At 53.5% G+C, this 23,970-nt stretch overlaps 1 protein-coding gene across 3 annotated transcripts in view; it reads right to left on the reverse strand.

Annotated features, from left to right (window-relative positions):
- Positions 1-23,970, reverse strand: part of ATP8B3 (ATPase phospholipid transporting 8B3) — a 62,926-nt gene that overhangs the window by 3,119 nt on the left and 35,837 nt on the right. For 2 of the 3 annotated variants that reach the window (XM_043502690.1, XM_043502692.1), the window contains exons 12-25: positions 21,364-21,557; positions 19,853-20,061; positions 17,301-17,329; positions 15,085-15,241; positions 13,041-13,232; positions 12,235-12,347; positions 10,100-10,264; positions 9,419-9,530; positions 8,958-9,033; positions 7,810-7,942; positions 6,230-6,494; positions 5,509-5,732; positions 4,114-4,197; positions 1,616-1,855 (exon numbers count right to left, since the gene is read on the reverse strand). In XM_043502690.1, coding sequence (XP_043358625.1) covers positions 1,616-1,855; positions 4,114-4,197; positions 5,509-5,732; positions 6,230-6,494; positions 7,810-7,942; positions 8,958-9,033; positions 9,419-9,530; positions 10,100-10,264; positions 12,235-12,347; positions 13,041-13,232; positions 15,085-15,241; positions 17,301-17,329; positions 19,853-20,061; positions 21,364-21,557 — 2,193 coding nt within the window. The remainder of the gene's footprint in view (positions 1-1,615; positions 1,856-4,113; positions 4,198-5,508; positions 5,733-6,229; positions 6,495-7,809; positions 7,943-8,957; positions 9,034-9,418; positions 9,531-10,099; positions 10,265-12,234; positions 12,348-13,040; positions 13,233-15,084; positions 15,242-17,300; positions 17,330-19,852; positions 20,062-21,363; positions 21,558-23,970) is intronic. The other variant, XM_043502691.1, reaches the window with a different exon arrangement.

Raw genomic sequence — 23,970 nt, forward strand, 5'->3', positions numbered from 1 at the left:
CCCTCCGTGCCGATTAGACCCACTCTGGAAAAGGCTGAGGGCGGGTCTACATCAGAGATGCAGCTCAGGCAGACATGCCCGCGGTAGCCTGGAGTGACCTAGTGCATAAAAACGCTGGGGCAGCCGCAGGGGTAACAGGAGGGGAAAGCCGCCCCGAGGACACGCCTAGCATCTCAGTGGGGTTCGTCCTGGGGCGGTTACCCCTTCCTGCCACCCGCAGCGCCACCTGCTGCACTAGCTCAATCAGAGCTCCTGCCGTTGGAAATTACACCTCCAGTGCCAGTGCAGCTGTTCCCTATGAACACAGAGCTTGCCAGGGGGGCTTGTCTGATGCTAGCAGAGTGCGGCCAAGACTAGCAATGGCTGGGAAGTGTTGGTGTCACCCCCTGGCAGGGGTGTAACCAACAGGGGAGATCTCCAGCACTTCCCCTAATAGAATGCGGGCTCATCTCCTAGTCTGGGAGGCTCAAAGGGGTTGAAAATGTTTTCGACAGAGCAGCTTCCCACCAGGGAACGCCATTTCACCAAAATCAAAACGTCCCACAGGGACACGGTCATTTCAGTGATATTTTCTATGGGAAAAGACTAACAGGATCGTTTTGACTTTCTCGTTTCATTTCAATAACGCTAAAACATCTCCCTTTGCCACGGTCACAACAGTTCAACTTCCTCACTTCAGTTTTACTTTTAGAGTACATGAAAAGCTCAGTGCTAGTGTTACATTTAACATTAGACGTGTCTATGGACTCGGATGCATTGAGGCTGGAAATGAGAAGGTTTCCAGCTATCAGAGGGAAGTTCTGGAACCGCCTTTTAAGAGGAGCAGAGGGGGCAAACATCCGGAGCTGGCAATGTTTGTGAACGGGGTTATTTGCTGGGCTTCCTGCAATAGCATGGCCTGGAATCAGTCCACAGACGGTCCCTCCCTACGTTCCTATATTTAATATACTAGAGTTGAAACGAGAGATAACCAGTAATGTGGAAATGACACGTCTGTACCTTCTCAACCCCAAGCGTTGGACCGTTACTGGAACGAAACGTTTCGCTGGCCCTGACTAGAAATGTTCTCCGGATTTTCATTCCATGGGAAATGTTGGTGTTTCGCTCTGATCCAGAATGAACTGTTTGCCCAGAATTCTGGGTTCCGAACAGTTGTACAAAGCAGCTTCCTAACCCGGCGCCTCATGGCTGCAAAACAGCCTCTTCTTCATCGCCAGCGCCAGCCCCTTCCCCAGCTTGCGCCGGCCCCCCGTGACGGCTTATGCCAAGCCGAGCCAATCTCCCTTCAGACTGCTGCACTTCCCCCCACGTGGCCATTGGCTGTCTCCAGGGAACCCTTCCAGCCACGATGGTTAGAACCGACCAGGCCAGCTTCAGTCCTTGACTCTGGTGGAACGACACCCGTTTGGTTCCCGTGTGTCAAGGCTTGGAAACTTGGGGTGCTTTTTAGGCCAACAATCTCAACAGTAGCCCCCATGGTCCTACATCTGCTCAGATGCTGCTCCAAATGAGGTGCAGTTTATCCGCTTCTGCCCTGCTACGTTTGTCCTGGAGGGTGCCCCCCACCACCCCCGGCTCCTTGCTCTGAGATGGGGCAGGGGAGCCTGTGGCTCACCTCAGCAAGGACGGACAGGAAGGCCGAGGTGGCCACTGTTATGGCGAAGGACTGGTAATCACCAACAACCCTGCTGCCGACCCTGTCTTCGAAGGCCCACAGGGCAATATAGAAGCTCCCCAAGGAGGTGACGGTGCCATGGAGGAGGGTCACGCAGAAGACCCGGTAGTTGAAGAGCTCGTCTCTCTGGCCCACTTTGTAGAGTTCGGGGAATTGCAGGCTCTTCTCCGCGCTCACGTCCTGCCGAGCAGCCAGAAGAAAGGGAGATGGGGGTCTCTGACATGCAGATGCCACCCACATTAATGAGGTCACCCAACCAGCCACGTTACACGCACACGTGATGAGCCTGGGGTGAGGAGGAGCCCACCCACATGAGCTTGGGAGGGGGGGAGGAGATATAAGGGAGGGGCCAGTGGGGGAGCCAGCCATCCACCCACATCTGCCGGGGGGAGGGCATGAGAGTTTGCGGTACTGCAGCACCAGGGACACGTGCAATCTCTATGTGTGGCCTTCATACACAGCTACGAGCTCAAAATGCCGAGGCCTAGATCCCAGACCCCAGCAGGTGGAGGAGAAGCAGGCTGAGAGGCACAGAGGAGATGGAGTGCAGCCCCCACTCACAAACGGGGTGGCCTGAGCCCTTGCTACCATTTCCTAGTGGGGAGAGGTTCAGAGGCATGGAAGTACCATGTACAATCTGATCAAGGACACTTAAGAGGGACACAGCCAGACCTGAAGGTAGACTGGGCCCTGCCTCAGCATGGTGGGGTGGACTAGATGACCTCTCAAGGTCTCTTCCCGCCTGACCTTTCTGAGATTCTAAGTCCCATGGAGCATCTTGGAGGAAAGAAAGATGGAAAGACCGAGCCAGAGATGCTGCAAGGGGCTGACCCCTCCTTGGAGGGTCCATAACCAGGTTAATTGTGTCCTCCTCAAAAGTGACCCGCAAAGGGAAAGATCTGAGTTTGTGCCCTGCTTTGCTTCTCTAAGATTGCTAGTCAGGAGACTTGAAAGGTGCTTTTCAAAACAAGGTGGGGGGTTTCTGCCTGGCTGTTTACTTTAGGAAATTTCTGCTTTTGCTGGAAGTCTCATAGGAAGACCAAGAAATGGGAATGGGGAGTTTTCTTGGCCCTTAACTGAAGGTGCAGGAGGTGCTTGAATCTTTACCATAGAGCACTTTCCTCCCAACAGCTTGTTAGGTGTTTGGGTTAAAGAAAGTATCAACCAAAAACAAAGCGTGTTACTCAGTCCAGGTGCGATTTTCAGACTCCCATTGATGTCAGTGAGCGTGGATTTAGGATGGTACTGAGGGCTTTTGGAAATCCTGCCTTCTGACTGCAATTCCCTTCCCTAATCACCCAGGGTTCGTTTCCTCGGCTCTTGGCCTGTCGTGCCCTGCTAGCTTCACAGGCAGCTGCAGAGCTTCTCAGGAAAAACAGGGGAGGCAAGACCTGACATCGGAATATAGGGCCGGATTAATCCCCCAATTAATTAATTAATTCCGGCTGGTGGCCCCACCTTCCCATTCTGCCTGCCCAGAGGCCCCCTCCCTGCTCAGCCTCTTCCCCCAAGGCCCCACCTGCCGCTCGCAAAGGGGGGAGGGACAAAGAGGAACAAGGGGTGGGCAGGGCCTCGGGGGAAGAGGCCGTGAGGGGGCGGGGGCTTGGGGCAGAGCATGGGCTGGGCCTTGGGGGAAAGAGGCCAAGAGAGGATGGGGCTTCAGGGAGGAGCAGGGTGGTGGGGCCCCTTCTGCATGTAGGCCTGGCACCATGGGCGTCATTGTAAACCGGGTACTATCAGAACGTAAAAACAAGCAGGAAAAATAATTAGGAAAAAAAATCAAAAACATTTCAGTCTTTGTTTGTAAGCCAGGTAAGGGCACTAAGCCAGTATCAGCCATGTCCTTTGCAGGTCACCTTTAGCGTGGGCTAATCCATCCGTGGTGGAAAGAAGTGTAAACGTTTAAAACAAGAGTAACATTGCAACCAGCGTTTGCTATGTAAACCAGAGACAGCAAGGGTCACCCCTGCACCTTACTGTGAGATACACACTGGGGAACTACAGCCAATTCCCAGGAAAGGAAGGATTATGGGAGCTTGATCCCATGATTCCCCTGGTGTCCCCGGGATATCTTACAATGCCAATCCCAGAGTGCACTGCTGCTGGGCACTGAGCTGGCCTCTCTGGGATACACACGCAGAGGCCATTGTGGCTGGATAGGCAGGGCAGAGGGCTAGCATGCATAATGTAGGGGTAGTTAATGTGATTGAACACAGTCAAGTGTGGGCAGGCAGATCCCCACACGATGCAGACCCACTGAAGTCAGCCCCAGAGACTCTGATTTACCGCAGCTGAGCATCCTGCTCACAATCTGCGCTATGCAATGGCAAACACACGTATTCAATCCAAAGAATGGGTGGAATGAACCAAGGCCTCCCAGCCCACAGCCCGGCTGCAGGGCTGTCCCTGGCAGCATGCAGCGAGATGGAAAACACTACCTGTTCCATCAGTCCCATGGAGAGCACGGGGTAGGCGGTGTAGAACACATTGTAGAGTGCAAGGAACCAGCCCTCATACAAAGGCTAAAGGGGGAGAGATGGGAGAAAGCAATCAGCACAAACCCAAACAAGAGGGACATAAGAAGAGTCTCATGGGCCCCACAGCCAGAGGGATCTAAAAGAGTCTGATCCAGTGTTCACTGCAATCAGTACCAAGTCCCAGTGGACTCTGGATCAAACCCAAAGTGCCTGCGAATCTGTAGCAGAATGGAGGTTGTGCACTAGCTTCCGACACATTTAAAAAATGAAGGATTAACTATGAAATTGACGAGACAGTGCGGGCAGAGGCCCCAGGTTTGTATGATCTGAGATTGGTCTCCATTTACTTTATCCTGCTCCTAAATATTTAATTTTCAATTTGCTGCAGCATGTTGGCAGAAGTGGTTGGCAGAAGTTGTCAGTGGGGGAGGCAGCAGGTTTGGCCTCTGGGAAGGCATGAGAAGTCATTTGGCTTTGTGGGATTAGCACTTTAGCTGGACCGGGATTAAGAATGTTGGTACATAAATGGTCATCACTAGGTTTCAGAGATAACACACCCGTTGAGATGAATAGGGCAGCTGACACTTCTCAGAGCTATTGTTTTAGACTCCCTGCGGGTCTCACTGCATCAACGGGCCCTTAGTTCATGTTTGGGAGGTTTTCTTCATGACCATAAGAGCTAGAAATTTAGCTCAAGGTTTTTAAAGGGACTAGGGGTTTTGGGGGCCTGACCTGAGACTCCTCAAAGGGGCCTGATTTCCAGAGGGCCGGTGCCCAGCACTTGCTGAAAATCAGGACCCTCTGCTGCGTCCCAACCTGGGCACCCAAAGATCAGGAATCATTTTGTAAACTTCGGCCTTATTGTTTTCCAGTGGAAACAGAGATTCCTAGTGGACAATTCTGTAGCAGATGCTGAATGCTGTAGAAACTCCAGGGCCACATGGAACCCTGGGCCCAACCTCAGGGGATTTTTCACAGCTGAGCTGTTGCCCGTGGCTACCTTTGCTGGATGCTCAGTCAGCTGCCTTCCGGATCTAACATTTAGCCCACTCCAGAGACTGTCCAGAGTCACCTTTCCATACTGGCAGCAGAGTAGTAAAGCAACCCAACAAATCCAAGTGCCCTGTTACATCAAAGCTGGGCAGGGCAGAAAGGGGCACATTACCAGGACAGAGACAAAGGATACGCGTCCACCCCCTAGCAGGTGCTAGTGATGCCAGCCTCAGCCATGGCATGACATCCCATCCTCCTGTGAGGAGAGGGAAAGGGCTGGCTGGAGTGGCAAAAGGTAGGAGGGGGAGAGAGGGTGCATGACGTGACCACACCCTCTGAGCACAGCCAGGGCTGCAGCCTGACCTGGGCCGTGAAGCCGCTGTAGAAAGCAAACCAGATCTGCACCATCATGCCGGCGAAGGTCTTGTAGAAAAAGTAGCGGAGGAACTTGCAGATGCGCAGGTAGGACCAGCGGCCATGCACGAGCAGCAGCCGCTGCAGGTAGCAGAACTGGGCCAGGGCGTAGTCGCTGCACTGGACAGCCTGCATCCCCTCCTGCCCGCTAATGCCAACTCCAATGTCAGCCACTGGAAAGGAAGAAAGAGAGAGAGGCAGGGCTGAAGGGCCTCAGGGTAAACACTATACACATGTCCCCGGGTGGGAAAATCAGCCCATGTCCCGCGGGGTTGGGTTAGACTGCTTCAACTGACCTGCGTCTGCCCTGAGACCTAGCCCCTTCGGGTGAGCTCAGGACCGATCAGCAACAAAAGGGGAACCCCAGGGCCACCTGGAGGGCCACGGATTCAGCCTGTGGCTGTAACATACTGGCAAGGTGGCTTGGCCACTAGATGAGAACAGTTTACAACTAGTCCCATCTGACAGAGTCACCCCTCTAACTCGAGTGACAGTGACCTATGCTGGGCTGCAGAAGGCTACAGGGTGAAGCCCAGCTGATGGCTCGTGGGAGGGGTTGCTATCCAGGGAGCTGGAGAAGGTAGGAGCCTGCATGGAGGAGGTATCTGTGCTGAGCATGCAGGGCTCCCTGAGCTCCCACAATCCCCAACCCGCCAGCTTGAGGCCTCACTCTTGATCATGTTCACGTCGTTGGCTCCGTCCCCGATGGCCAGGGTGATGGCGCTCCGGTGCCTCTTCACGAGCTGCACGACGAGGGCTTTCTGCCTGGGGGTGACCCTGCAGCAGATCACGGCCTGGCAGCAGGTGGCCAGGTCTACAAAAGCCTTCTCCACCAAGCTGTCTGCCACCGGCTGCGTCCGAGCCTTGCAGCAGGCCAGCCGCGCCCAGAAACCTTCCTTCCTCTTCACCTTCTCCGCAGTGCCCAGGACTTTCTCCTGAGGACAGAGCAGAGACACATGAGATAGCCTCACACCAGCAGTGCCCCAGGGGCAAGGGGCGGGTGCTAGCCCTGTGCCCGAGCCAAACCCCACTTGGTTGGTGGGGATGGGGGAGGATGATTACGAGGTTCAGGCTAAGGACCGAGAGTTAGGACTCCTGGGTTCTATTCTCAGCTGCGACACCAAGTCTTTCCGCAACCTATGGAGAGTCACTTCCGTGCCTCAGTTTCCCCCTCTAAAATAGGATAAGAATTGCCCACCATAAAGCAGAAGGGCTAGATTTTCCAAAGTGCCCCTGCAATTTAGCAATGTGAGGTCCACCGATGTACAATGGGATCTGTGCTTCTAAACCCCTTGGGCACTTTGCAAATTCTCCCCTTCATTCACCGAGCATTTTGTGACCCTCAAACTGGAGGCAAGATAGAAAGCACAAAGTGTCCAATCCACAAGCCACTGCCAGCATCTCCTTTAAATGTCTCTTCAAGACCCCCTCTCCCCTGCAGCTGAGGAAAAAACCGGTGGTTGGAGGGGCTGCTGGACACTTACTTTATTTATCTACAAAAAGAAAAGGAGTACTTGTGGCACCTTAGAGACTAACAAATTTATCTGAGCATAAGCTTTCATGAAATTTGTTAGTCTCTAAGGTGCCACAAGTACTCCTTTTATTTTTGTGGATATAGACTAACACGGCTGCTACTCTGAAACCTTTATTTATCTCGGTTTTTTTAATTGCTAGTATCTATAAGCATGAGTTAGAATGGCCTCCCTCTTCCCCATCCCCACCCCTCCACTCTTCTTAAAACGTGAACTCTTCAGGGCAGAACCAGGAGCCACGCCTTCTTGTGTGTTCGGAGCATCACCAGCACAATGCTGAGCCTGATTAGAACCGCTTGGTGCTACAGTCATATAAATGTTTGGTAAACATAACTACATTCGGCTTCCTTCCATTCCCCCTGCAGACCCATCTTCACTTCCAGCCCTAAACTGTTGTTCTGGCATTGCTGTGCGTTGCTAAACAGCTGCGGTGTTGCACCGCAGCAGAAGCTGCATTTCAGTGGCAGGTGGGGTGATCCTGGGATCATTCGGGACGGGGAGGCTTTGCATAAATTAAGCAATAACCTTGCGTTCGCCATGGGCCCCACCCCAGAATCCACGCAGGGCACTTGGGGTTGGGTTCCTGGGTTCGATCTCCCCCAGCTTCGCTTAAGCTGTTTTTACCCCCTGCTTTCCTCCCTGCTGGACTCCAGTGAGATAACTACGGTCCATCTGGCACTGCACAGTGAAGGGGAGGGAGTGGCGAAGCATCACCTACCAGGAAGTCTCCGGTGATGACTAAGGCCATCTTCCCCTGGTGCAAGCCCCCCAAGCGCTGCTGGAATCTGCACAGGGCTTCCCCACTGCTGCCCAGGTTGTTGGTGCTCATCCAACAGGCTTCCAGCATCTCACTGTGCAAGAAAGGGGCAGGGAGGGGATGGAACGTGGGGTCAAAGCCAAGGCGAGCCAGGGGGCCACCCTGGGGAGGCTGGGCAGCTCTGGGCATAGGCTGCTGAAGCTTCCACGTGTACACCCACGCTAGCTGTGACTGTAACAGGGCAGCCAGGGTGGCCCGAGCTGCAGGTGAGACCAGCCACCCCAGGTATTACCCAGGGACGTGATTGTACTTGGCCGGCGAGCCCCTCCCACCACCGCCGCGACACCTCTATGCTTCGCACAAGGGTGCCATCGGAGCCAGCTGGGGTCCATCTCTCCGAGTGGGGAATTCACCTTCCCGCTCCAGGGTGGACGTCGGCGTCTGAAGTGCTTCCCCGTGGGAAGGCAGGCGATGGCTGCAGTTCCTAGTCAGCACAATGCCCCCTTCTCCAGAATCAGCCCCCTAGCTGGCATGCATCCCTGCCCCGAACAGGCCGTGCAGACGGAACTCCTAGCCCTGGGGAAGGGGTGGCTGGGCGTTATGTGGGCTCATAGGGTGGGAGTCCTGTGGCTGCTTTTCCTGCTCGTGTTCTGCAGGAGAATAGTGGGCTTTAGTCTCCAGGGGGGCTATGGGTCGGGAGTCAGAGGTGCTGGCAGAGCTGTGGAGTGGGGGAGAGCCAAGGGCTGGGAGAGCAGGGGGCTGCAGGTTGAGAGTGAGGGGCATCGCAGAGCTGTGGAGGGGGGGGGACCCCAGTGCTGGGATAGCAGGGGACTATGGGGGGGGAGTGAGAGGCATTAGCAGAGCTGTGGAGTGAGGTGGGGGGGGACCCAGAGCTGGGCTAGCAGGGGGCTGCGGGTCAGGACTGAGGGGCACTGGCAAAGCTTGGGGGGCGGGGGGAGCTGGGAGGGGCTCAGGGCTGCGATAACAAGACAGAGGCTGCAGATGCACTAGCATGGCTCTGAGTGTGGCTCGTATCCCCCAGCAAGTGCTTCATCTCCCGCCTGCTGCTCTATGAGACAGGCCTTGGGAGGGGCCGGGAACCCACTCACCAGATCTCCTTCTCCTCCAGGATCTGCATGTCGTCCGAGAGCAGCCGGCAGGCGAAGCCGATGTTCACTGCTGTCTCTGAAACGAACAAGTCATCAAGCTGCTGCTACAACAGGGGCACCCTGGCAGCAGGGGAATACCCCAGCCCTGCCCCCACTCACACTCCTAGCACTTGCTATGCCGCTCCCAGCATGATTGAGCAGTACCACTTGCATGGGCAGCAGGAGACATAGGTTCTAGTCCTGCTCTTGCTGAGTGACTTTAGGCAGGTTGCTCCCTCTGCCTCAGTTTCCCCCTCTGTATAATGAGAGATACCCATGGAAAGTGCTATATGTTACTATCCCAGAAAGAGACCAGCAACACAGAAGAAATTCAGGGAAGTGGGGGCCCTTGTGGGGGAGGATCCTGCCCCAGGCAAGAACAGGGGTTCTAGTCTGGCTTTGAGGTTCCATGTGGCTCATACCTTGTTTATCTCCAGTCAGCACCCACACTTTAATGTTCCCCTTTTTTAGCAGCTGGATGGTCTCGGGGACTCCATCTTGCAACTTATCCTCAATGGCTGTGGCTCCGAGGAGCTGGAGAAGGAGGACCACAGGAGGATTTAATGATCTGTCCACACGAGATGGAGTGAGGTGGGGCAGGATGGGAAGGGGACCAGGATCCAGGGGTGGGGCTTGCTCCCTGGTCTACCCACCCACCCAGAAATGATCTCTCTATCACAGTTCTCCTTGCCACATCCTGAAGACTCCAGCCCAGGTGGGGACTGACCAAAAGCCATTCCCAGCTGGTGGCTGCTCAGTGCCCCCTACATGAAATGAGTTGGTGGATTCTCAGCCCAGTCTCCAGGGGCATATGCCCACGTCACAAAAAACAGCCATGATGACCGGCCTTGCTGTGGGCAGAGGGCCATGGAGACCAAGCGGCCCTCTCCCTCCTCCAGGTAGGCCCTGCAGGTCAGCATCGAGCAGGGGAGGCCTTTCTTCCTAAGCCCTACGCTGGCAAACTGTGGCACCATCAAGACCCGTGGAGTCACACCGGGGGTAAGACTCTGCAACAGCCACGCCAAGCCAGCCCCGGATCCTGCCTCCTCCCTCCCCTACCAGGCCCCCATTGAGTTCTCAGCCCTCGGAGAGCCTGATCCTACCTGGAGATCCTGCTCGATCTCCTCGTACACCTTATCCAGCTCTTGGGCACGATTTTGCAGCAAGACGCTGGCCTCATGGTGCTTCTTGCTCCACTCAATGTAGTCCTCCTCCTTTACCTCCTTGCTGGCCAGGCACAAGGTCCTCAGGGTCTCCTCTGCGAAGCTCTGCAGAGGGGACAGATGGAAATACAGCAGGCAGGTCAGTTACACTGCAGCTAGATCAGCGTTAACCAGGCGATGGTGGCTGTCACCTGGCTGCCACCACATCACCACTTCCAGCTGCAGAGCAGAGACCTCTAGGAGGCTGCTCAGGTATAGTAACTGCTCACTTAGCGTCCTCTCGCTTAACGTTGTTTCAAAGCTACGTCACTGCTCAATTAGGGAACATGCTCGTTTAAAGTGGTGCAATGCTCCCTTATAATGTCGTTTGGCTGCTCTGTCCACGGCTTGTAAGATTTTGTGGAAGAGAGCGACTTTACAAGGGAGCATTGCACAAGTTCCTCTTCTCCGCCTCCTCCCCCTCCCTCCCAGTGCTTTCCCCAGCTTCCCAGCGCTGCGTCTCCGCTCCTCCCGCTCCCTCCCAGAAAGTCCTAAGTGCGAAGTGCTGGGAGGGAGGGGGAGAAGCAGGGAAGCACCACGTCTCCACTCCTCCCCCTCCCTCCCAGAAAGTCCTAAGCGCCGCCAAACAGCTGTTTGGCGGCGCTTAGGACTTTCTGAGGCGGGAAGGAGCGAGGAGAGGAGGTGGAATGGGGGTGGGAAGAGGTGGGCCCGGAGTGAAGCGAGGACGGGAACAGGCAGGCCTGGAGCATCCCCCAGCAAAGTCAGAGCCTGTTCTTCTCCGGGTAAGCTGCCACTGCTACTGCGAACGTGCTTCCTAGGGTCCTTGCCTGCAGGGTTGTGCCAGTGGGAGGTAAGCCGGGGCACTTCCCAACCACAGTACAGTACAGTACTGTACAATATATAATGCCTTTTGTCTGCCCCCAAAAAATTTCCTTGTAACCTAAGCCCCCACATTTACATTAAATCTTATGGGAAAACTGGATTCGTTTAACATCTTTACACTTAAAGATGCATTTTTTAGGAACATAACTACAACGTTAAGTGAGGAGTTACTGTACAACAGGATGCTCCAGAGGTCCGTGCTGAAGGACCCTTCTGACCCCACCGGCATGCGAACGGCCTGAGTCAGGCCCCGGAAAATCATGAGCGTGGTTCCAAAGTCATGAGATTTTTTTAACCAATAACTCTGGGGTTCTCTTTCATGTGCCTTCTGGGTCTGAGCCTTCAGAGCCCCATTTTCAAGCTTTTATCCACAACCATGAAGACTAGAAAAACTTCTTCTTTTTTAAATGAAAGTGGAGCTTCTCCAGTGGCAAATTAGCCACTGGGCCAACAGGGCCCATGATCAGGGGCCCTGGCCACTTGGGAGTGCCTGGAAATATGGGCACCCCCATGCCCTGACCCGCTCCACCCAGCACTCCTAGCAGGAAGCGAGGTCAGCAACGGGGACTTGACCTGCTCCATCCACCTGGTGCTCTTGCTGGGGACCAGGGGAAGCTCCTTTGCCCCGATCCTGCTCCCCAGCAGGAGTGCCAGCCTGGCGGAGCCAGAGAAGGCCCCACGTGCAGGCAAGCCCACACACCCCAACCCCATTTCCCCAGCACAAGTGTGGGGAGGGGGGACTGCAGGCAGAAGAATTGGGGAGGGGCCCCCACTTGCTCTGGCCCAGGGCCCCACAAAAGCTTAATCCGCCTGAGAGTGTCTCAGCTAATCACACGACTCCAGGAGCCGGGAAAACACTAAATACCACGATAACTACCATAAAGTCACAAGAATTGGTGATGCTGCTGTCAGAGTTCCAGGATAACTGCACCTGTCACCCCTGGATATGGACACACCAGGGGAGCCAGGAGCCAGCTCTGGGGAAGCAGGAGCAAACTGGCAGAGGCTGCCAGGCCTCAATCGAACTGGCAGCTTTGGGGCCCTCGTACCATGCGCAGTTGAGACATTAGGCTGAATCAAATCATATGGAGCTAGGGAGACAGCGAGAGTGAGATCACACCCAGGCCGCAGGGAAAGAGAGAGAGCACTAGCAGCCGTAAGCCCACGCCTTCTAGGGCTGGTCCCACACTCACATCCAGTGCCAGCTGGGTGAAAGCCCTGGTAGGCCCATCTTCATGCAGCCTCTCTAGGATCACCACGTCCGCCCCCTTCACGTAGAGCCGGATCTTCCCCTCGGGGTCTCTCACTGCGGGGAATGAGCCTGCTTAGCCACGGAGCACTCTGCGTCTCCCCCTGCCTTGCGGCCCTCCCTGGCTGCCGAGGAACCTGGGGGGTGGAGGGCAATACCATGGGGGTTGGGGAGACATGGCAGCAAGCAAGTGGCGCCACCCTGAGATGAAGTGAGCTGTAGCTCACGAAAGCTTATGCTCTAATAAATTTGTTAGTCTCTAAGGTGCCACGGGTACTCCTTTTCTTTTTGCGAATACAGACTAACACGGCTGCTACTCTGAACCCTGAGATTGTTTCCTCCATTGGCAATGCAACGACATCACCCAAGTTACTCCTGATTATCGCTGACGGGGCAGAGGGGAAATGGATCCCAGGGACCCCTCTTTGCTCCAGTCAGTCTCCTCAAATGAGGCAGCCCCTTTCTGGCTATCTCGGCCCTTCAAGTGGCAGCTCACAGACCCCCGCACCCTTAAATGCCAGGTTTGCATAAAGGCACCAGAGGCGACCAGCAAAGCGAAGGGAGACTCTCAGAGCTGGTTCTCGGTGGCCTGGCACGTTTTGCCCCACTGCACCCCCTAGGATGACCGCTGAAAAGTGCCACTCCCATTCGGGGGTCTTCACAGGTGGGAGCGATGTTGCCCTCCAGCAGCTAGGCCTGCAGCCATCTGCAGCGACCAGCAAGTACCTAGCCCCCGGCCGGCCGGCTCACCCAGGATGGACATCCTCTTGCGGACGCTGTTGAAGTCCAGCATGGCCAGCAAGTTGTACGTCCGCTCTGTGCCCAGCTCGCTGAGGGTGATGGTGTCCTGTGTCCGGGAGAGGAAGACATATCCAAGGTTCCTGGCTGCCGTCACCAGGGCCTCTTCGTCCGGCGAAGCTGCCTGATAAACCAGCTGGCCTGCTAAAGGAAGAAAGCAAGAGACAGACAAGGGTCTTCCCATTAGGCTTGAGCTGAGTCAGCACTCAGGAAACTGGCTTTGCCTACAGGGCCATGGTCAATCTTCAGCCAGGGCTACAGCGACTTCAAAGCTCCATGCGAACGGCTGTGTCTGGCCTGTTCATTCCCCTGGCTCCTGGATGGCATCATTTGGCTGCCCCCCTGAGTAAAGCAAGTTCTGCTCAGGGTTGCAGGGATTCACGAGGCCTCCCACCACAATGGTTCCCCAGAAGTCAGAGGATTTGCCCCTCCCCCAACGCCTTTCTTCCCCGGCTCGTTACTTTTAAATGAACACCCCAGTGTGGAACTAATCCCCTGCTTCACGTGGGCAGAAATGCAGCTCGTCACATGCCGGGCACTGTGCGGCTTCCTGGCCAAAGCTCGCTCTTCCTGCTGCTCGGAGGAGCGCCCCCCGCAGACCCTTGGCCCAGGCTATGTAAGGCTTTGGGCCACTGGAGTGGCTACATTGATGCTGGTGCACCTGTGCAACCCGCTAGTATACACGTGACCTGACCCAGCGCCACCCCCAAGCGTAGACATGACCTTCCTCAGCACCACCCCCAGCATTGACATGACCTGCCCCAGTGCCACCCCCGGCATAGACATGACCTGCTCCAGCACCCCCCCCCCAATGTAGACGTGACCTGACTCAGCACCACCCCCAGCATTGACGTGATCTGCCCCAGTGCCACCCCCCAGCATAGACGTGACCTGCCCCAGTGCCACCCCCCAGCATAGACGTGACCTGTCCCAGCGCCACCCCCCAGTGTAGACGTGACCTGACCCAGTACCACCCCCGGCACAGACGTGACCTGTCCCAGTGCCACCCCCCAGCATAGACATGACCTGTCCCAGAGCCACCCCCTAGTGTAATGTGCCTTGCACCTCAAGATCTGACTACCCCGTTTCACACTGCCATGCTGTGATGCCTTGGGGGAAACGGTTTGGGTTTTCTTGACTTTTGCTAGAAAAAGAGTTGGTTGTTTTCTTCCAAGCAGCAGGAATCTCTGTCCAGAGCAGAGCCCTGTTTTACAAGCCCTCTAAGCCTCTGGAGATACCCCCTGCCTTTGCATGCTCTTGCTGAACGGTGTGTGTTTGGGATCAGTGCACAGAAAGTATCAATTCTAACCAAATCCAACCAGGGTGAGAATCCTCTGGTGGTTTCCCCTTTTGCTAGGCTTGGCATCAATTCCATATTTGGTGTGGGGGGTGATGAGTGACTGCCACGATCAGAGGAACCTGGGCAAAGTCCACCCATCACCCAGGCAAGGGGAGGGCTCCCACCGTTCCTCCCCCACTTTGCGGCAGCATTCCCCCTCTGATCTGCCCTGACGAATCTCTTATCCCGAAGGAGGCACTAAGCCCTCAGCTAGGGCCAGGCACTGTTGGACCTGGAGCCATGCCCCCCATGACCCTTCCCATCCCACGGCGAGCTCTGGTGCACAGGGGAAATGGGCCTAAGGTGAAGATCCAGGGGATACACTGGGTCTTCCTTTAGATCTGTGCAAAATGGGGGGTGTGGTGTGTGTGAAACAAGCACAAATCAGAACTCGCCGCTCACTCACACCAGTGCTGGCTGTCTCCCCGCCCCCGCCTCTCATCATGCACATGGGCAAAAGGCCACGCGAGGTCCTGCCCCAATGTATTATCTCCTCAACCGCAGTCCAGGCTCATCTTTAAATGCACCGGCTTCGGACATGGCTGCTGAAAGCGGCTGAGTCTGGGCAGACGGACAGGCCTGGTCAGAGCCCAGGGCCCCGTCAGAATTCTGCGGTGCTCCTTGGCCAGCAGGGCGTCATTTTCAGGCCCAACTCACTGTCTTTCTCCTCCACCATGACGGTGTGGCAGAGGGCCAACAGCCTCAGGAACTCCCTCATCACCGGATCGTTGTTCTGCAGGATGGCCTCCAGGAGGGAGGGGTCGTGAAACTCAGCTGTCCTGTCCACGTAGGGGTTCCAGCTCACACTGGCTTTCTGCAAGAGGGGCGGACCAAGATGTTCTTAGGAGCACGGAGCAAAATCAAACAGCCAGGCAAACCCGTCTCAGCACCGCAGGGAGCACCCTTCTCCAGAAGGAAAAACGGAAGAGCCTGTCTACACTGGGAGCTGGGGCTGGGATTCCCAGCCCGAGGAGAAAACACCTGCACTAGACCGGATTGCACTAAGGTCCTAAAACTGGAGCGTAGCTTCGGCAGTACCAGCAGTGGGATGGGTTAGCCACGCTGAGCGCAAGCCTGTGGTCTCAGATGGGTACGTACTCGGGGCAAACGAGTCCGTACTCTGGTTTCAGCACTTTGGCTCGATCAGAGCTAATGCAAGTACGTCTCTTTGAGCGGGAAATCACCCCCCCACACTCCAAGTGCAGATGGACCCTAAACTGGTTCCATCTCCCTTAGCAACCTGTCTCCTACCATCCATTTTCCCTCTAATGGGCGAAATAGGCCAGTATCTCACCCTTTATATTAAGGACCTGTTAAGAACGCATTAATACATGATTAAGAGATGGTTTTAATAACTGACTAATCAAGCGTTCTAGAGCCCAACCGATCAATAGTTGGCTTATAACTGGGGTTTATAACCATTTTATAATCCATACTACTCATGCTTGTTACATGTAACATGCCTATGACACCTATTAATTGTTTATTAACCCTTTATAAACCATTAATAAATGGAACCTTACTGTGAAGTGTGATGCTGGTTAGCACAACGCTGTGATTAGAAGATATTTACAGCAATGGACCCCATTCTCCATTGCTTTGCACCTGGTGTCATTATTCACCCCTGCGCAGAATGGGTATAAAATGCTGCCATTCTGAGCTGGTACAATTTGAGGGGCATTTGCACAGGTGTAAATGACTGTACCAGATGCAGGGGGATGGGGAATCAGGCCCCAAACTGACTACGCGTTTCTGAGCCCTCTCTGCTCCCCAGGACAACTGACCAGTCCAAAACTACCATCAGCCCACGAACGAAGCAGGTGTGTGGAGACAGTTATTTCCTGCGCTGGCCAATGTGGGGCTAGGACAGGGGCGGGCAAACTTTCTGGCCTGAGGGCCACATTGGGTTTCTGAAATTGTGTGGAGAGCCAGTTAGGGGAGGCTGTGCCTCCCCAAACAGCCAGATGTGTCCCGGCCCCCGCCCCCTATCCAACCCCCCCACTTCTTGCCCCCTGACAGCCCCCGAGACTCCTGCCCCATCCAACCCCCGCTGTTCCCTGTCCCCTGATGCCCCCCTGGGACCCCTGCCCCATCCACCCCTCCCTGTCCCCTGACTGCCCCCCACCGCCCCCTTCTCTCATTCCTGACTTCCCCCCTGGGACCCCTGCCCCATCCAATCACCCCTTCTCCCTGACTGCCCCTGGAATCCCTGCCCTTGACTGCCCCCTACCGCCCCATCCAACCCCCCATCTCCTTCCTGACTGCCCCTCCAGGACCCCTGCTCCCATTCAACCCCTGTTCCCCACCATCTGACTGCCACGACCCCTATCCACACCCCTGACCACCACCCCACTATCCAACCTCCCTGCTTGCTGCCCCCTTATCACGCTGCCTGGAACACTAGAGGCTGGCGGCGTGGCACCAGTACCGGCAGCCGTGCCGCCCAGCTGGAGCCAGCCATGCCACCACGCAGTACAGAGCACAGGGTCAGGCCACGGCTCTGCAGCTGCGCTGCCCGGCAAGAGCTTGCAGCCCCGCCACCCAGAGCATTGCACCGGTGGTGCAGTGAGCTGAGGCTGCGGGAGGGGGGACGAGCATCCCCAGCCAGGAGCTCAGGAGCTGGGCAGGAGAGTCCCACCCGCGGGATGTAGTTTGCCCACCTCTGCGCTAGGAGTATCCTCAGAGATAACTCCTGAGATTGACAGGCCCAGTTTCCTCCCGTTCCCTGGAAGAGGACAATGGCTCGCTGTTACTGTGTGAAACACTGGGCATAGGAACAGCTAGCACAATAAGGAGTGTAGGGCTCTGCTATGCAGGGGATTCTCGGCTCTGCAAGTATAATTACTAAAACTACGCATCAGATAGTTACGCACCGAAGCTTTGTTTTCGCCATTTGCAGATCCTGTTGAAAAAAAAAAATCAGTTAATAAAGAGCCTGCACTGAACGATTCTTAGTGGGTGCTCAGGCTGAGATGGTCAAAAGTGACCTGTGATTTTGGGGACCCAGCTGATGACACCTTGACCTGACTGTCAAAAAACGAAGTGCACCCACCCTCTGGAAAACAGGCCCTTTTAGGCATCTCAAGTTGGGCGCCCAAAAATCACTAGTCATTTTTGCAAATCTTTTCTTAATTCATTAGAGAACAATCTTCTCCAGCACTGGCCACCTGCCCTCCCAGTTCTCCCACCTTCATCACTGCCTTGTGGGAATCTTGATCTCTTCTGGCTTCTCACTGCCAAGCTCCTCCTTAATCTCCTTCCCGAATACCTGGCTGAAGGATCCAAAGAACAGCCCTTAGCTCCGCCCACTAGCTGTAGAGTTTCAAGATGACTTGAAAAAGGAAAAATCTGTGGTCTTTGTCCTGTTATTCACTGGGATTTTTTTAATTGGGTCAAAAATAAGGGGCGTTTTTGGTTGGTTGGTTGAAGTTTTTTATTTGGTTTGGGTTTTTTGCATATTTTTAGCATGAGAAATTCAGATCTCACCTGACCTACTTTCCCTGGGAAACTCTATCGATGACCAGAGCATTGGAAGGATTATGACATCAGATACCAAGGAAGAGAAATTAGATTTACTTCTGATAAGAAAGTGATTTTTATTCACACTCCTTAAAGTTCCTTGGGGCTTTCCCCCTGTCTGTTTTTGTCAATGAACCTTTAACACAAATGCACTATATGCAGTCAGGAGAAAAGCTCTCTATGCTAAAGATTCAATACTCCCTGCCCTGCGAGTTTCATCAATTAAGAGCGGAGCCAGAGAAAGCTCCCAAAACCACAAGAGACTTCCAACTAGTCATCCTGCAATACAAGGGGAGACAAGACCTGATAATCCTGATATTTCTAAGGGTAAAAAAACACATAAAATAACTTTAAAAAAGAAAATGGGGGGCCTTCTTCATCATTAAAGAACAAGCCCTTTTCTTTCCCTCCTTTGCAGGTCACACTTCAGAAGAGCTCTTGAAGTAAAGCAAGGGAAGGCACATGAATGCATTCTGGAGTGTCACAGGAGAGCTGCAGGTGGCTGGAAGGAATTTACAAAAAGCAATCGTTTCTGTGCTAAACTCCCCTCAGCACTCCAGCTGGGAGGGACACAACATTGACCAAAAAGGCCTTTTCAAGCAAATGGAAATTTTCTTGCAGAAATGTCTGTTTCTGTTGAAATTTCAGGGGGAGGGGAGTTTGGTCAAAAACCTGAAACCCAAAAACTGTTGAAAAAAAGGAGAGGAGTACTTGTGGCACCTTAGAAACTAACAAATTTATTTGAGCATAAGCTTTCGTGAGCTACAGCTCTTATGCTCGAATAAATTTGTTAGTCTCTAAGGTGCCACTAGTACTCCTTTTCTTTTTTGCGAATACAGACTAACACGGCTGCTACTCTAAAAACTGTTGAGTTTTCGAAAACCAGAACTGAAAAATACAGGCTTTGCAGGGTCTCAATGACCCCTCCCCCCCAAAATTCTGTGAAAAAATTCATTTCCTCTAAAAATGTTTTGTGGGAAATAAGATATGTTCCCAGCTCTATTCAGCTTCCAGTGGGCCTACCTCCTTTTCAATAAGCACCTTTGCCTGCCGCTTTCCCCGCAGCCTGCTCTAATCACCCAGGTCACACGTCATGCCTCAGTTCATCGAGTGCCACCAGACCAGCCGAAGGCTGCTGTGCCAGAACGGAGAGCAGCCAGTTGCTGATGGGTCTGACAGGAAGTTCAAATCTGAAATGCACCCCTGCTCCCCTCTCTCTGAGGGAAGTGCTGAGGTGGATCCTAGGCAGAGCTTTGGGGCTTGGGCCCTCTCTAGCGACTGTATGCTGACAGACATTCCCCAGCCCATGTGGGGTTGGCCCAAGCCTTGACCTTCCTTTCCCCATGCAGGGCAGGCGTTGCTGCTCACCCGAGCCCTGCCTCCCCACCATGAAGGGCTGGCATCGCCACTCCCTCTCCCTGCACGTTCCTCCGCACCCCCCTTTTTTGACAAATGTGCCTTTGTCCTGTAGTTGGCAAGAGCAAACAGGAAAAAGGCCCACTGTTGCCAAAAAAGTCGGGTCAGCCAAGACAGGGTTTTAAAAAGGGTCTGTCCTGGCCAACATGGAACGTATGGTCACCCTAAGCGACAGATGCACCACGCACATAGGAAGAGCATGAGCAAACAATGGGATAATACTGACCAGCATGAAAAGCAGCAGCCCCAGCAAACCATAACTGCATAACTGACATAACTGCATGCTGAATTTCTACAGCACCTGCTACTTGAGGACCTCAACGCACCTTACTAAAATTAATGAACTGGATTAAATTACTTGCTATGGGTTGCACAGCAGGTCTGTAGCAGAACAAGAAATAGAACCTAGGTGTCCTGCAATGCACCCCACAACTATTCAAGGTCAGCCTCCCCCAAGAACCTATAGAAACCCGCTTCCACTCAGAGGTACCATAGGTGATCCCGTTGATGCAACATTTCTTGAAGGTCATAATGTTCTGCGTTAAGGTGCCCGTCTTGTCCGAGAAGATGTACTCAATCTGGCCAAGCTGGTCATTGAGGCTAGTGCTCCTGGCTTTTGCTGGAGTGTCCTTCGCAGGGTAGTACATCTCCAGGTCCCAGTCAATAAAACAGCTGTTCACCATGTAGATGAATTCAAACCTAGGAGACCCGGGGGAAGGAGACACAACAGTTATTTTAGCCACAGAGCTAGGGGCATTTGGGAATCTGACATCTCCCCCTTTCTCTTTGTCTTACAGCTCGGAGCCTGCTAAAATCCAAAACAGTGCAGATCACTCAGGGTCAGAATTCCATGAGAGCTTGGCATTCTGGGTTGGGAGCAGGTTGGGGGCTAAGCTCTTTTGAAAATCTGCCCCTAATGGAAGGTGCTGAGTGCCAGAACATCTGTCCCTGAGCACCTTTGAAAATCTGGCCCTTAATGACAAACCTCAAATGTCTGAAGATTCAGGTAAGGACCCAAAGGTTTAGAAGCTGCTTCTGATGAATCAGATCTCTGGTGTCTTCCCAGCTGGGCTGAGAATCTCAAGTCATTGGGTGAGCAAGAGATTTCCAGTCATTCCTGCCTCTGGTCAGGACGGAAACAGAGATGTCCCGAAGATCTTCATCGCTCCTGCTTCCCCGGGGAGTGAATGTGCAAAGTAACGGGCAGAGGAGAATGTTAAACCCTTCCAGACTCAGCAAAAGCTCAGGTCAGGTTTAGAGGGGGAGGGAGAGTCTGCTCTCTCCTGTCCCTAGCCCTAACCAGCTATCCCATTCGATCCTCCCCACCCTTCAATCTAACATCCAGTTACAGTACTGATGATTACCGAGGGAGGCCTAGGCAAAGGAGTGGGAGCCAGGAGTGTTAATCCTGACTTGATGCCTCAGGTAAGTCACTTTGCTCCTGTGTGCCTCAGTTTCCCCACTTTGTAAAGTGAGGTTAAGAACACTGACCTCACTGTGGCTGGGGAGGATTCAGTATCTAATTTCTGCAAAGTGCTTTGAACATCCACAGTGCAGCGCATTATCTGTATTTAGGCTCACAGTTGTGTCCTCATCTGAATCACGGCGCTGACATTTAGTGACCAAATATTATCTTCGTCACTAAGTTATCACCACCAGCCTAGCCATAACTCCAGACCATATCAGCCTCCTAGGCGCTTCTCTAGTGACTTTCATCTCAGGATCCCAAAGCACTTTACTAACATTAATGAATTTGAGCATCACAGCCCGTCCTCTGAGCTAGGTCAATATTACCCCCCTTCCACAGATAAGCAAATAGAAGTGACTTGCTCGAGGTCAAGGCAGAGTAAAAAACAGAACCCAGGCATGCTGACTCCCAGTTCCAGAGGCACCGATGTTCCCTGCTGCACCGAATGGCAGGCTGACCCAGGAGGGCAAAAGGGTAAAGTAAAAGACAGCAACTATTTATAAGCAGCACAGAAGCCACTCTGAGGATCTTACGTTATGTACATGGACATCGGTATGATGATGCTCAGAAGGATCATGAAGCCCCAGAAGGCGAAAAAGGCCTGCTTGGCAGGGCTTGTGCCGACATACAAAGCGGAGAGGTAGCTGTGCTCCGTGTGGAACTTCACGGCCCAGAATCCAGCGGCAAAAGCGAGACATAATGATGTAATGGCCACCATCACGAAGATCTGGGGGCAGGGGAAGAAATCCACCTCTCAAAGCACTGTGCAGGATTCCACCAGGCTTTTCTCCAAGGGGGTTCATGGGCCAACCAGCGCTGCCCAGGCTTCCAGAGAGGCAGGAGTGAGGGCCTGTCTGCATTAGCCATTTTAGTAGCAGTGTAGCTACACTGGTGCTCTCCCCGGGTAGACAATGTGCTACACTGGTGTGAAGCAGGGTAGTTACACGGGTGCAGACAGGCCCTTCTTTGGTGCTAATTTAAGCCACTAGAGTTATCCCTAAATCCTCAGCTGGTGTGTCTTGCTCACATGCCCTGGTCATACATGGCCAGATTCGATGTCAGGAAGGAATTTCCCCCCAGGTGGTGAGCCTGGGATTTTTTCACCTTCTTCTGCAGCCAGGAGTGTGGATCCCCTTTTGGGATCATCTGGGCATCTGTCATCTAATCAATTCCCTGCCATTGCAGGGCCTTGGGCATGGGTGGCACCTTCGTCTCTCCTGTTCTCACCGTGTGGCACAGTTTAGTCTCCTGAGGACTGAAATGCTTTAGTGTAACTAAAGTCTTTGGGCTCAGTGCAGGGGTTTCTAGGTGAAAATTGACTATGCAGGGAGCTCAGACTAGAAGTTGGATGAAACCATGAATCCTGGTATAACCTTTGTGTGGACACCCTTATTCTGGGCCTTTTTTCAGGTTACTGTATGTCACTTGGGAAGGGGTTTAAAACTAAACCCAAAAGAGCCACTCTTATACCAGAATAAAAGTGTCCACGCAATGGAGGTTTATACCAGTATAACTAGATCTGGATAACTGGTAAAACGTTCCCATGTGAACAAGACCTTCGACATACAGCCTGAGTTCTCCAGCTTTGTCCTGGTGGGGGGGCCATATTATACTTAGATGGGAAGCTCTTTGGGTAAGTGACTGTCATTTTGTCCTGTGTCTGTATAGCGCCTAGCACACTGGGGCTCTGGTTCATGAGTGGGCTCCTCGGTGCCACCGGAATAAAATTAATAATAACATAATAATAATTACACAATAATAATAATATAGATACATCTCATGGGCCCCTCCCTTCCGAGTTGTTATGGCTTAGGCCCACCCCTGCCTATCCATAGTCACATAACATCCCCGCAACAGGAGCAGCAAGTGCTTATATGGCAAAGCACCGTTAGGAAGATATTTAATGCACCTTTCGTTTCTCTCAATGCACCTGGAAAGCAGGAGGAGGAGCTAGCGCCACGTGACCATCCGCAGACCACCCCCCCTCAAAGGGCCACAGAGCATCATGTGGGAGCCACCAACAGAGGATGGAAGGACAGAGCCAACAAGGCATCGTAGCTAGAACGGGTAACTGAGAGTGCTGCCTTTAAATAGAGACTTCAGGGCAGACGGGATGGTCTTGTGGCTAGGGAGATGACTCTGGGGAGCTGGGTTTTGTCCCATCCCCCCCGAAACCTTGGGGACAAATCAATTCCTCACTCTCTGTGTGGGGAAGCCTAATTCGATCCCATTTCTGATGTACAATGGTGCTGAACACCCAGATGGTACAATAAATAGCCGTGGACCATGTTATCTCAGAGATAAACACAGTACAAGGCCCCGGGGGTAGCTGGTATCTCACCAGATATCCCCAAGGAATAGTTGTTGTTCCTAGTGTGAGGTAAATAGGCCTGATGGGTCATTTGGTTGGAAAATTACAAACACCTGAAAGCAGGAGCTTAGAAAGCCACTGCTAGCTCATTTGTAGCTATCAACATAGCATCATCAGCACCATGGTCCTACAACCACGTTCACCCATCTGCCTGCTGATCCCTCTGCAAACATATGTGGCCACAGTTCTTCAAGACAGCAGGACAAGAATTAGTGTTTAAATTAGAATCTACAGCCAAGGACCTTTTAGTGGCTCTACACTAAGGGCCAATGGAACATGACACTACGTTCTCCAAGCCAGATCCTCAGCTGGGGTACACTGGCACAGCTCTTACAGGGAAGCTATGGTCAATTTCCACCAGCTGAGAATCTGGCTCCTTTGACTTCAACGGAGCGAGGTCGATTTATACTTGCTTAAGACCTGGTCTTCTTATTTAATTTAAACTGCAGTGCTGGGGAAAGGGGCTGGTCTCTTTGCTGTCAGAGTGGGTGGGCAGAGCCCACCAGGACAAGGTGGGAGGGGAAGGGCCATGGGGAAAGTGCCACTTTGACAGCTGCTGAGAACAAAAAGCAATGCAAGTGTCCAAGCTGCACTCAGGAGCGGTGAGTTATATGGGCCCGGGATGTCCATGCTCCAGGAATTTTCAGGGCCCGGGGGCCTGGCTCCACAATGTTCTCCCCCAGCCCCCCCTGCCACCCTCGCACCTCCACCAGAGCATCTCCCAGCTTGGCCTGCCGCCCCCAGGTGATTTAAAAGGGCCCAGGGGGCC

This window comes from Dermochelys coriacea, chromosome 25 (assembly GCF_009764565.3).
Source record: "Dermochelys coriacea isolate rDerCor1 chromosome 25, rDerCor1.pri.v4, whole genome shotgun sequence".
Classification (NCBI taxonomy): Eukaryota; Metazoa; Chordata; order Testudines; family Dermochelyidae; genus Dermochelys; species Dermochelys coriacea.